The sequence below is a fragment of the Oncorhynchus clarkii genome, chromosome 3 (assembly GCF_045791955.1).
Source record: "Oncorhynchus clarkii lewisi isolate Uvic-CL-2024 chromosome 3, UVic_Ocla_1.0, whole genome shotgun sequence".
Classification (NCBI taxonomy): Eukaryota; Metazoa; Chordata; class Actinopteri; order Salmoniformes; family Salmonidae; genus Oncorhynchus; species Oncorhynchus clarkii.
This window is the reverse complement of record NC_092149.1, coordinates 25500795-25513057: the sequence shown is the minus strand read 5'-3', so window position 1 is coordinate 25513057 and position 12263 is coordinate 25500795. Positions and strand designations below refer to the sequence as shown.

The 12263-nt window shown below is 45.9% G+C and overlaps 1 protein-coding gene across 1 annotated transcript in view; it reads right to left on the bottom strand.

The window, feature by feature from the left end:
• Positions 1–12263, bottom strand: part of LOC139391708 (integrin alpha-8-like) — a 63497-nt gene that overhangs the window by 31152 nt on the left and 20082 nt on the right. The window contains exons 12-13 of the mRNA XM_071139193.1: positions 11283–11488; positions 4205–4402 (exon numbers count right to left, since the gene is read on the bottom strand). Of these exons, the coding sequence (XP_070995294.1) occupies positions 4205–4402; positions 11283–11488 (404 nt within the window). The remainder of the gene's footprint in view (positions 1–4204; positions 4403–11282; positions 11489–12263) is intronic.

Below are 12263 nucleotides of genomic sequence, written 5' to 3'. Positions count from 1 at the left end.
CGTTCATCTCTAGGAGACAGAACGCGCCTCCTTCCTGAGCAGTATGACGGCTGCGTGTTCCCATGGTGTTTATACTTGCGTACTATTGTTGGTACAGATGAACGTGGTACCTTCAGGCGTTTGGAAATTGCTCCCAAGGATGAACCAGACTTGTGGAGGTCAACAATCTTTTCTGAGGTCTTTGCCGACTTCTTCTGATTTTCCCATGATGTCAAACAAAGAGGCACTGAGTTTGAAGGTAGGCCTTGAAATACATCCACAGGTACACCTCCAATTGACTCAGTTGTCAATTAGCCTATCAGAAGCTTCTAAAGCCATGACATCCTTTTCTGGAATTTTCCATGTTGTTTCAAGGCACAGTCAACTTAGTGTATGTAAACTTCTGACCCACTGGAATTGTAATACAGTGAATTATGAGTTAAATAATCTGTCTGTAAACAATTGTTGGAAAAATGACTTGTGTCATGCACACAGTAGATATCCTAAACGACTTGCCAAAACTATAGTTCGTTAACAAGAAATATGTGAAGTGGTTGAAAAACTAGTTTTAATGATTCCAACCTAAGTGTGTGTATACTTCCGACTTCAACTGTACATGCATTGTGTTTGTACAGTGTGTGTGACTGAGTAACTCGATGTGGGGTGATTCTGTATAGGGACTGGCTTTGGTTCATAGCCTGGCACAGACTCAACACTTACACTCAGAGGCCAGAGAAATGTATCACAAGCCATGCAGTGCATGTGTGTGCATGTGTGTGTACGTGTGTGTGTGTGTTAGTGTGTGTGATGTTTTCATTATAAGAGACCCAGATTTCCTGTTTGCAGAATGGAGAGATCAGAGCAGGTCTGTTGTTGTTACAGAAAGAAGAAAAGATGGAAAGAAAAAAGAAGTACAAAGACTGAACTATGCTGCCTTTAGAATGGCTACCTTTCAGCTTGGTATGTAGAGGTACAAAGACTGAACTATGCTGCCTTTAGAATGGCTACCTTTCAGCTTGGTATGTAGAGGTACAAAGACTGAACTATGCTGCCTTTAGAATGGCTACCTTTCAGCTTGGTCTGTAGAGGTACAAAGACTGAACTATGCTGCCTTTAGAATGGCTGCCTTTCAGCTTGGTCTATAGAGGTACAAAGACTGAACTATGCTGCCTTTAGAATGGCTACCTTTCAGCTTGGTCTATAGAAGTACAAAGACTGAACTATGCTGCCTTTAGAATGGCTACCTTTCAGCTTGGTCTATAGAGGTACAAAGACTGAACTATGCTGCCTTTAGAATGGCTGCCTTTCAGCTTGGTCTATAGAGGTACAAAGACTGAACTATGCTGCCTTTAGAATGGCTGCCTTTCAGCTTGGTCTATAGAGGTACAAAGACTGAACTATGCTGCCTTTAGAATGGCTACCTTTCAGCTTGGTCTATAGAAGTACAAAGACTGAACTATGCTGCCTTTAGAATGGCTACCTTTCAGCTTGGTCTATAGAGGTACAAAGACTGAACTATGCTGCCTTTAGAATGGCTGCCTTTCAGCTTGGTCTATAGAGGTACAAAGACTGAACTATGCTGCCTTTAGAATGGCTACCTTTCAGCTGGGTCTATAGAGGTACAAAGACTGAACTATGCTGCCTTTATAATGGCTACCTTTCAGCTTGGTCTATAGAGGTACAAAGACTGAACTACACTGCCTTTAGAATGGCTACCTTTCAGCTTGGTCTATAGAAGTACAAAGACTGAACTACACTGCTTTTAGAATGGCTCCAAATTGAGGGGAAAACAAGGGGGTTCAAAAGTTTAATTTCAAAACATGTGCAGTCTTAAATCACCTTTTAAGGACCCATCATTCCAAGTAGATGAATGTGTATACAAACACTCACACAGACATCCAGACTACCACTGACTGAACATGTAAATACAAACACTCTGAAGGATTTCCCTTCAGATTGCTGTAGTGTGGCATGTTCATCTGTACCATGACATCACAAAAGAGGAAGTCTCTCCAAAGTAATACTAGCCATATGAACATGTTATTCTCCGCCTCCGCTAGAGGCCTACAACGCTATGGTGAAATATCTGGCGAACAGACTAAACACTTTCAAATGGAAATTTAAAAACAATTATATTCATCATCTCCAGCACCATCCCAACATGAACATATGTGGAAATGGCACGTTTCTATGTTTTGTAGCAAAAAAGATAAGGAAAATAAGTGTTTCCAAAGACATCGTCAAACAATTAGTAGACAATGCCTACTCATAATTGGTTAAAATCACATCATGCACACTGATGATGTTATTGGAAACACTTACAGTGGGGCAAAAAAGTATTTAGTCAGCCACAAATTGTGCAAGTTCTCCCACTTAAAAAGATGAGAGAGGCCTGTAATTTTCATCATAGGTACACTTCAAATATGACAGACAAAATGAGAAAAAAAAATCCAGAAAATCACATTGTAGGATTTTTAATGAATTTATTTGCAAATTATGGTGGAAAATAAGTATTTGGTCAATAACAAAAGTTTATCTCAATACTTTGTTATATACCCTTTGTTGGCAATGACAGAGGTCAAATGTTTTCTGTAAATCTTCACAAGGTTTTCACACACTGTTGCTGGTATTTTGGCCCATTCCTCCATGCAGATCTCATCTACAGCAGTGATGTTTTGGGGCTGTTGCTGGGCAACACGGACTTTCAACTCCCTCCAAAGATTTTCTATGGGGTTGAGATCTGGAGACAGGCTAGGCCACTCCAGGACCTTGAAATGCTTCTTACGAAGCCACTCCTTCGTTGCCCGTGCGGTGTGTTTGGGATCATTGTCATGCTGAAAGACCCAGCCACATTTCCTCTTCAATGCCCTTGCTGATGGAAGGAGGTTTTCACTCAAAATCTCACGATACATGGCCACATTCATTCTTTCCTTTACACGGATCAGTCGTTCTGGTCCCTTTGCAGAAAAACAGCCCCAAAGCCTGATTTTTCCACCCCCATGCTTCACAGTAGGTATGGTGTTCTTTGGATGCAACTCAGCATTCTTTGTCCTCCAAACAGGACGAGTTGAGTTTTTACCAAAAAGTTATATTTTGGTTTCATCTGACCATATGACATTCTCTCAATCTTCTTCTGGATCATCCAAATGCTCTTTAGCAAACTTCAGACGGGCCTGGACATGTACTGGCTTAAGCAGGGGGACACGTCTGGCACTGCAAGACGTGTTACTGATGGTAGGCTTTGTTACTTTGGTCCCAGCTCTCTGCAGGTCATTCACTAGGTCCCGCCGTGTGGTTCTGGGATTTTTGCTCACCGTTCTTGTGATCATTTTGACCCCACGGGGTGAGATCTTGCGTGGAGCCCCAGATCGAGGGAGATTATCAGTGGTCTTGTATGTCTTCCATTTCCTAATAATTGCTCCCACAGTTGATTTCTTAAAACCAAGCTTCTTACCTATTGCAGATTCAGTCTTCCCAGCCTGGTGCAGGTCTACAATTTTGTTTCTGGTGTCCTTTGACAGCTCTTTGGTCTTGGCCATAGTGGAGTTTGGAATGTGACTGTTTGAGGTTGTGAACAGGTGTCTTTTATACTGATAACAAGTTCAAACAGGTGCCATTAATACAGGTAACGAGTGGAGGACAGAGGAGCCTCTTAAAGAAGAAGTTACAGGTCTGTGAGAGCCAGAAATCTTGCTTGTTTGTAGGTGACCAAATACTTATTTTCCACCATAATTTGTAAATAAATTCATTCAAAATCCTACAATGTGATTTTCTGGATTTTTTTTCTCATTTTGTCTGTCATAGTTGAAGTGTACCTATGATGAAAATGACAGGCCTCTCTCATCTTTTTAAGTGGGAGAACTTGCACAATTGGTTGGTGACTAAATACTTTTTTGCCCCACTGTATCGCCCTCATATCTATTTTTCCACAAAACATGAAAACACAATTTTCACATACGTTGATGTTGGGGTGGTGCTGGAGATGATGAATATGAAGTTGAAACATTTTGACATTTCCTTAAGATGTTTTAGCGCACAGAGAACAGACTAATTGCGTGCCCCCCCCTCTCTTCCTGGGACAGGACAAGAAGTCATCAGAGAATCGTCGTGGCAACAGCTCTTTAACCCGACTACCCCTCCTGAGTAACGACTTCACCAGAAGAAGGGAGGAGAAAAGTGAAATGGAAAAAAGAGGAGAAAATAAGTAAGGTGCATGGGAGTGTACCAGGGTAATGGTTGTTGTCCAGGTCTCTGTCCCCCCTCAGGGTGAAGCCGTAGCCGGAGAGGCCACTACTGGAGTCCCAGGCTCCATAGAGCTCCTGGCTGAGGGTTAGGCCGCGGGCCGTCAGGTCTCTCTGGCCATTGTAGATCAACACCAGGCCACTCCGGTCCTCCCCTCCAAACGGACAACCCACTGCCACGTCTATGAGACAGAGAGAGAGAGAGAGAGGGGGGGTGTGACGGTAGGAAACACAGATAGAAACACAAAACCAACTCCAGTATGAGCTATAAGGCTGGCCTTCTGAAGTGATACAGCAGACCAGCTTACATCAGCACGAGAGAGGGATGAGAGAAAAAGAACAAGAGAGAGGGATGGGAGGGATGGTTTAGACATCAAGTGAAAGCCCCTGAGGGAGAGGTAAAGAGACTACCTAGGACTACCCCTCTCGCTTTCCATTTCCTTCTCTCTTTCTCCAAATGTATATGTCAAACATGTAGAACTGTCTAAAAGGCACAGGCAGGAGATTCCTGTGACAATGAGCAGCAATGACTACCCTTCACCAGCGATTACCAGGTGTTAGCCCCACCCCACTGTCCCACCCCACACACGCACTCACACAGCGCAACTCCCCACCTGCATCCTGCCTGCTGTTGGAGCTGAAAAATGGAGCTGAAAACTACAAACAGTGTTGTCATGGTTACACTGCTCTGTGATGATGAGGGAGGTAATCAGAGACATATACACACACACACACATACACACACACACACTGTAACGAGTGCGCTGAGAGTCGGGAAGCAAGTTCAGGGAGTGAGTGTTTTAATAAATAAAACAATGAAAACGAAACACAAACAACGCACCGACATGAAAACAGAGTCAATAACACCCGAGGAAAGAACCAAGGGGAGTGACAGATATAGGGAAAATAATCAAGCAGGTGATGGAGTCCAGGTGAGCGTCGAGAGGTGCAGGGGCGTGAGACGATGGTGACAAGTGTGCGGGATAATCAGCAGCCTGATGACCTAGAGGCCGGAGAGGGAGTATACGTGACACACACACACACACACACACACACACACACACACACACACACACACACAGAGATACAACCACTACTGTATGATAATGAGGGAGAACATCACAGCGTCTCAGACTCTAGTCTCCATTGTGGCTCAGACAGCTGGAGTATCTGGCTCCATTCAAGCTCCATTCTGGCTCCACTAGCACTGCAGTTTCCTGAGGCTAATATATTCTCTACTGATCTGTCTTGTGTGTGATCACCTCCACATTCCCAGTCTAACCCAGCTGATGCATCAACCTAAGAACAAAAGCCTCTGAGTTCACTCAATGCATGTGTGTGTGCATGAGTGTGTGTGTCTGTCTGTGTGCAGACTTATCAAATCCAACTTTATTTGTCACATGTGCCAGCCTCACAGTGAAATGCTTACTTTACAAGCCAACTGTGCGGTTCAAAAATACTTACCAAATAAACTAAAGTAAAAAATTATAAAAAGTAACGCAATAACATAACGAGGCTATATACAGGGGGTGCCGGTACCAAGTCTGTGTGCGGAGGTACAGGTTAGTTGAGGTAATTTGTACATGTAGGTAGTGGTGAACTGACAATGCATAGATGATAAACAGCGAGTAGCAGCAGTGTACAAAACAAATGGGGGGGGGGTCAATGTAAATAGTCAGGATGGTCGTGTGATTAGTTGTTCAGCAGTCTTATGGCTTGGGGGTGGAAGCTGTTAAGGAACCCTTTGGTCCTAGACTTGGCACTCCGGTACCGCTTGCAGTGCGGTAGCGAAGAAAACAGGTTATGACTTGGGTGACTGGAATCTCTGACAATTTTATGGGCTTTCTTCTGACACCGCCTATTATATACAGTTGAAGTCGGAATTTTACATACACTTAGGTTGGAGTCATTAAAACTCGTTTTTCAACCACTCCACAAATTTCTTGTTAACAAACTGTAGTTTTGGCAAGTCGTTTAGGACATTGTCATGTTATTTTATCTTTGTTTTAGTATGGTCAGGGAGTGAGTTGGGTGGGCAGTCTATGTTTGTTTTTCCATGTTGGTTTTTGAGTTCGGCCTAGTATGGTTCTCAATCAGAGGCAGCTGTCAATTGTTGCACCTTATTGGGAATCATACTTAGGTAGCTTGGGTTTCAGTTTTGGGTTGTGGGTGTTTGTCTTCCGTGTCAGTGTTTGTCGCCACACGGGACTGTTTCGTTCATTTCACGTTTATTGTTTTGTATTTCGTAGTGTTCAGTTTATGTTTTAAAATAAACATTATGGACACTTACCATGCTGCGTTTTGGTCCTCCGATCCTTCTCGCTTCTCCTCCTCAGAAGATGAGGACGAGATCCCTTACAGAACCACCCACCAAAAAAGGACCAAGCAGCGTGGTATCGGGCAGCAGCAATCTCAGGACTCCTGGACATGGGTGGACGTTTTGGACGGCAAGGTTTGCTATACATGGGAGGAGATCCTGGCTGGATGGGATCGCCTCCCATGGGAACAGGTGGAGATAGCCAGGAGAGCGGAGACAGCAGGTAATGGGAGCCAGCGCTTCGAGGGAACATGGCTGGCAAGGAAGCCCGAGAGGCAGCCCCAAAAATGTATTGGGGGGGGCACACGGGGAGTGTGGCTAAGTCAGGTAAGAGACCTGAGCCAACTCCCCGTGCTTACCGGAGAGCGAGAGGGACCGGGCAGGCACCGTGTTATGCCGTGAGGCGCACGGTGTCCCCGGTGCATGTGCATTGCAGCGCCTTGTATGTGGGCATCGAGCCAGGTACCATGAAGCCGGCTCAGCGCATCTGGTCTCCAGTGCGTCTCCTCGGACCGGTGTACAAGGCACGAGCCTTACGCAGGTTGTCCCCGGTTCGCCAGCACAGCCCAATGCGGGCTATTCCACCTCGCCGCACTGGCCTGGCTACGGGGCGCATTCAACCAGGTAAAGTTGGGCAGGCTCGGTGCTCAAGAGCTCCAGTGCGCCTTCACAGTCCGGTCTATCCGGTGCCACCTCCACGCACCAGCCCTCCGGTGGCAGCCCCCCCCGCACCAGGCTGTCTCTCCGTCTTCTTCCTACAGGTGCTCCCGCCTGTCCAGTGCTGCCAGAGCCTTCCTCCTGCCCAGCGCTGCCAGAGTCTTCCATCTGTCCTAAGCTGCCAGGTGCTCCCACCTGTCCAGCGCTGCCAGAGCCGTCCTCCTGCCCAGCGCTGCCAGAATCTCCCGTCTGTCCTGAGCTGCCAGAGTCTCCCGTCTGTCCTGAGCTGCCAGAGTCTCCCGCCTGTCCTGAGCTGCCAGAGCCGCCAGTCTGTCCTGAGCTGCCAGTGCCGCCAGTATGTCCTGAGCTGCCAGAGCCGCCAGTCTGTCCTAAGTCGTCAGTCGGCCAGGAGCTGCCAGATCCGTCAGTCAGCCAGGAGCTGCCAGAACTGTCAGTCAGCCAGGAGCTGCCAGAGCCATCAGTCAGCCAGGACCTGCCAGAACCATCAGTCAGCCAGGAGCTGCCAGAGCCGTCAGTGAGCCAGGAGCTGCCAGAGACGTCAGTCAGCCAGGAGCTGCCAGAGCTGCCTGTCACGCCGCCGATGCCAGAATCGCCCTTCACTCCGGAGCTGCCGGAGTCTCCCACCTGTCCGGCGCTGCCGGAGTCTCCCACCTGTCCGGCGCTGCCGGAGCTGCCAGAGTCTCCCATCCATTCGGGACCCGTGGCGAAGGTCCCCAGTCCGAGGTCGGCGGCGAGGGTCGCCGCTCTTAAGAGGCCACGGAGGCGAATAGAGAGGCGAAGAAGGACTATGGTGGAGTGGGGTCCACGTCCCGCGCCAGAGCCGCCACCGCAGACAGACACCCACCCAGACCCTCACCTATAAGTTTAGGTTTTGCGGCCGGAGTCCGCAACTTTGGGGGGTGTACTGTTACGTTCTGACCATAGTTCTGTTATTTTATCGTTGTTTTAGTATGGTCAGGGCGTGAGTTGGATGGGCAGTCTATGTTTGTTTTTCTATGTTGGTTTTTGAGTTCGGCCTAGTATGGTTCTCAATCAGAGGCAGCTGTCAATTGTTGTCCCTGATTGAGGATCATACTTAGGTAGCCTGGGTTTCAGTTTTGGGTTGTGGGTGTTTGTCTTCCGTGTCAGTGTTTGTCGCCACACGGGACTGTTTCGTTCATTTCACGTTTATTGTTTTGTATTTCGTAGTGTTCAGTTTTTTTTAAATAAACATTATGGACACTTACCACGCTGCGTTTTGGTCCTCCGATCCTTCTCGCTTCTCCTCCTCAGAAGAGGAGGACGAGATCCCTTACAGACATCTACTGTGGGCATGACACAAGTCATTTTTCCAACAATTGTTTACAGACAGATTATTTAATTATAATTCACTGTATCACAATTCCAGTGCGTCAGAAGTTTTCATACACTAAGTTGACTGTGCCTTTAAACAGCTTGGAAAATACCAGAAAAGGATGTCATGTCTTTAGAAGCTTCTGATAGGCTAATTGACATCATTTGAGTCAATTGGAGGTGTACCTGTGGATGTATTTCAAGGCCTACCTTCAAACTCAGTGCCTCATTGCTTGACATCGTGGGAAAATCAAAAAAAATCAGACAAGACCTCAGAAAAAAATATATAGACCTCCACAAGTCTGGTTCATCCTTGGGAGCAATTTCCAAATGCCTGTTCACCTGTTCATCTGCACAAACAATAGTACGCAAGTATAAATACCATGGGACCGCGCAGCCGTCATACCACTCAGGAAGGAGTTGAATGAACGTAGAGATGAACGTACTTTGGTGTGAAAAGTGCAAATCAATCCCAGAACAACAGCAAAGGACCCTGTGAAGATGCTGGAGGAAACAGGTACAAAAGTACTTATATCCACTGTACTATATCGACATAACCTGAAAGGCCGCTCAGCAAGGAAGAAGCCACTGCTCCAAAACCGCCATAAAAAAGCCAGACTACGGTTTGCAACTGCACATGGGGACAAAGGTTGTACTTTTTGGATAAATGTCCTCTGGTCTGATGAAACAAAAATAGAACTGTTTGGCCATAATGACCATTGTTATGTTCGGAGGAAAACGGGGGAGGCTTGCAAGCCAAAGAACACCATCCCAACCGTGAAGCACGGGGGTGGAGCATCATGTTGTGGGGTGCTTTGCTGCAGGAGGGCCTGTGCACTTCACAAAATAGATGGCATCACGAGGAAGGAACATTATGTGGATATATTGAAGCAACATCTCAATACATCAGTCAGGAAGTTAAAGCTTGTTTGCAAATGGGTCTTCCAAATGGACAATGACCCCAAGCATACTTCCAAAGTTGTGGCAAAATGGCTTAAAGACAACAAAGTCAAGGTATTGGAGTGGCCATCACAAAGCCCTGACCTCAATCCTATAGACAATGTGTGGGCAGAACTGAAAATGCATGTGCGAGCAAGGAGGACTACAATCCTGACTCAGTTACACCAGGGCCAAACTTCACCCACCTTGTTGTGGGAAGCTTGTGGAAGGCTACCCGAAACGTTTGACCAAGTTAAACAATTTAAAGGCAATGCTACCAAATACTAATTGAGTGTATGTAAACTTCTGACCCACTGAGAATGTGATGAAAGAAATAATAGCTGAAATAAATCATTCTCTCTACTATTATTCTGACATTTCACATTCTTAAAATAAAGTGGTGATCCTAACTGACCTAAGACAGGGCATTTTTACTTGGATTAAATGTCAGGAATTGTGATAAACTGAGTTTAAATGTATTTTGCTAAGGTGTATGTAAACTTCCGACGTCAACTCTAGGTCCTGGATGGCAGGAAGCTTGGCCCCAGTGATGTACTGGGCTGTACGCACTACCCTCTGTAGCGCCTTACGGTCAGATGCCAAGCAGTTGTCATACCAGCAGGTGATGCAACCGGTCAGGATGCTCTCGATGGTGCAGCTGTAGAACTTTTTGAGGATCTGGGGACCCATGACAAATATTTTCAGTCTCCGGAGGGGGAAAATGTTTTGTCATGCCCTCTGCACGACTGTCTTGGGGTGTTTGGACCATGATAGTTTGTTGGTGATGTGGACATCAAGGAACTTGAAACTCTTGACCCACTCCAGTACAGCCCCGTCAATGTTAATGGGGGCCTCTTCGGCCCGCTTTTTCCTATAGTCCACAATCAGCTCCTTTGTCTTGCTCACATTGAGGGAGAAGTTGTTGTCTTATACGTGCATTTGAGTGACTGATTGAGTTATGCCTCAACACTGATAGACATTGATTCAGATTTATTGATTTAGTTCTGATGATGATGATGATGTGGAGGGAGAGTGGCTCTAAAACATTCATAAAAACATAAACACATACATAAATAACTACGTAGGATTGTCATCATATGTTCCACAGAGAAATATTCATTGGTCCCAGTTCAAGACCACATGCCTGAGGCTCTGAAAAGCATTTGTTATGATCCGTTCTCCCCTCAGCTGCCTCCACTGATGTGTGTGTGTGTGTTAATAAAACAAACACAACGTGAGGCAGAATGAACTCTGGGCAGAGGGACAGAAACTTCCAGATGACCCTATCTTAGCGGACATCTGGAGATTAAAAATAACTCTCTCTCTCTCTCTCTGACATACACACGCGCACACACCATAACCCTGCTCATCATTACGTGAAGAGGGGGAAGAACTTCACAAGGAAACACTCTAACACCGCACTTCATGATTGGCTGAAGACCCTTCGGTTTCCCCCATCGGAGCAGCTGATAGGATATCCGCTCTCCAAGACCAAAGAGCCAGAGATGAAGAGGGATTTTTTTCGAATTATTTAATTAACTAGGCAAGTCAGTTAAGAACAAATTATTATTTACAATGACGGCCTAGGAACAGTGCCTTGTTAAGGGGCAGAACAACAGATTTTTACCTTGTCAGCTCTAGGATTTGATCTAGCAACATTTTGGTTACTGGCCCAACGCTCAAACCACTAGGCTACCTGCCTCCCCATATAAAAATATCTGCCTACCAATACACTGGGAGTGGACATTGAACGGGAAGAAAGAGGGGAAATACACACACACACACACACAGCTTACCATTGTATCCGTCCTGGTTGAGGTCTCCTAGCGGGGCGATGGCAGTGCCAAAGCGTCCAAAGGTGTGTGTTCCCGTCAGGAGAAGGGGCTCGGAGAAGGTGAGCGGGGAGTGCTGGAGGTACAGGTAGACACGGCCCACCTCCTTGGGCTTACTCTCCCTCTCTCTCTCCATGTAGAGAGGGGCTCCTACCAGTACATCATCATACCTGGGGGAAAGATACACAGCTTTAGAATAGACACACACACACACACGTAGATGAGTGTGTTATACAGACATGTCAGAAAGGATGTGGTCTGGCTCCAGAAATAGAGTTCAGTCATCATAATCAGAGAACAAGCTACAGCTGGAACACATACTAACAATCCTCTCTCAATTCAATCTAGGACCCGCTTGCTTAGGGGACTCTTCTCCAGGTTCATCTCTCTGTAGGTGATGGCTTTGTTATGGAAGGTTTGGGAATCTTGGTTGTAGAATTGAATAATTGAATAATGGATTTTGATAATTAGAGGGTATTGGCCTAATTCTTCTCTGCATGCATTATTTGGTGTTTTACATTGTACACAGATTATGTTTTTGCAGAATTCTGCATGCAGTCTCAATTTGGTGTTTGTCCCATTTTGTGAATTATTGGTTGGTGAGCGGACCCAAGACCTCACAACCATAAAGGGCAATGAGTTCTATAACCGATTCAAGTTTTTTTAGCCAGATCCTAATTGGTATGTCGAATTTTATGTTAATTTTGATGGCCCTTCTTGCCTTGTCTCTTAGATCATTCACAACTTTGTTGAAGTTACCTGTGGCGCTGATGTTTAAGCCAAGGTACAGTATGTATAGTTTTTTGTGTGCTCTATGGTAACGGTGTCTAGATGGAATTTGTATTTGTGGTCCTGGTGACTGGACCTTTTTTGGAACATCATTATTTTGGTCTTCCTGAGATTTATTGTCATTGCCCAGGTTTGGCAGAATCTGTGCAGAAGATC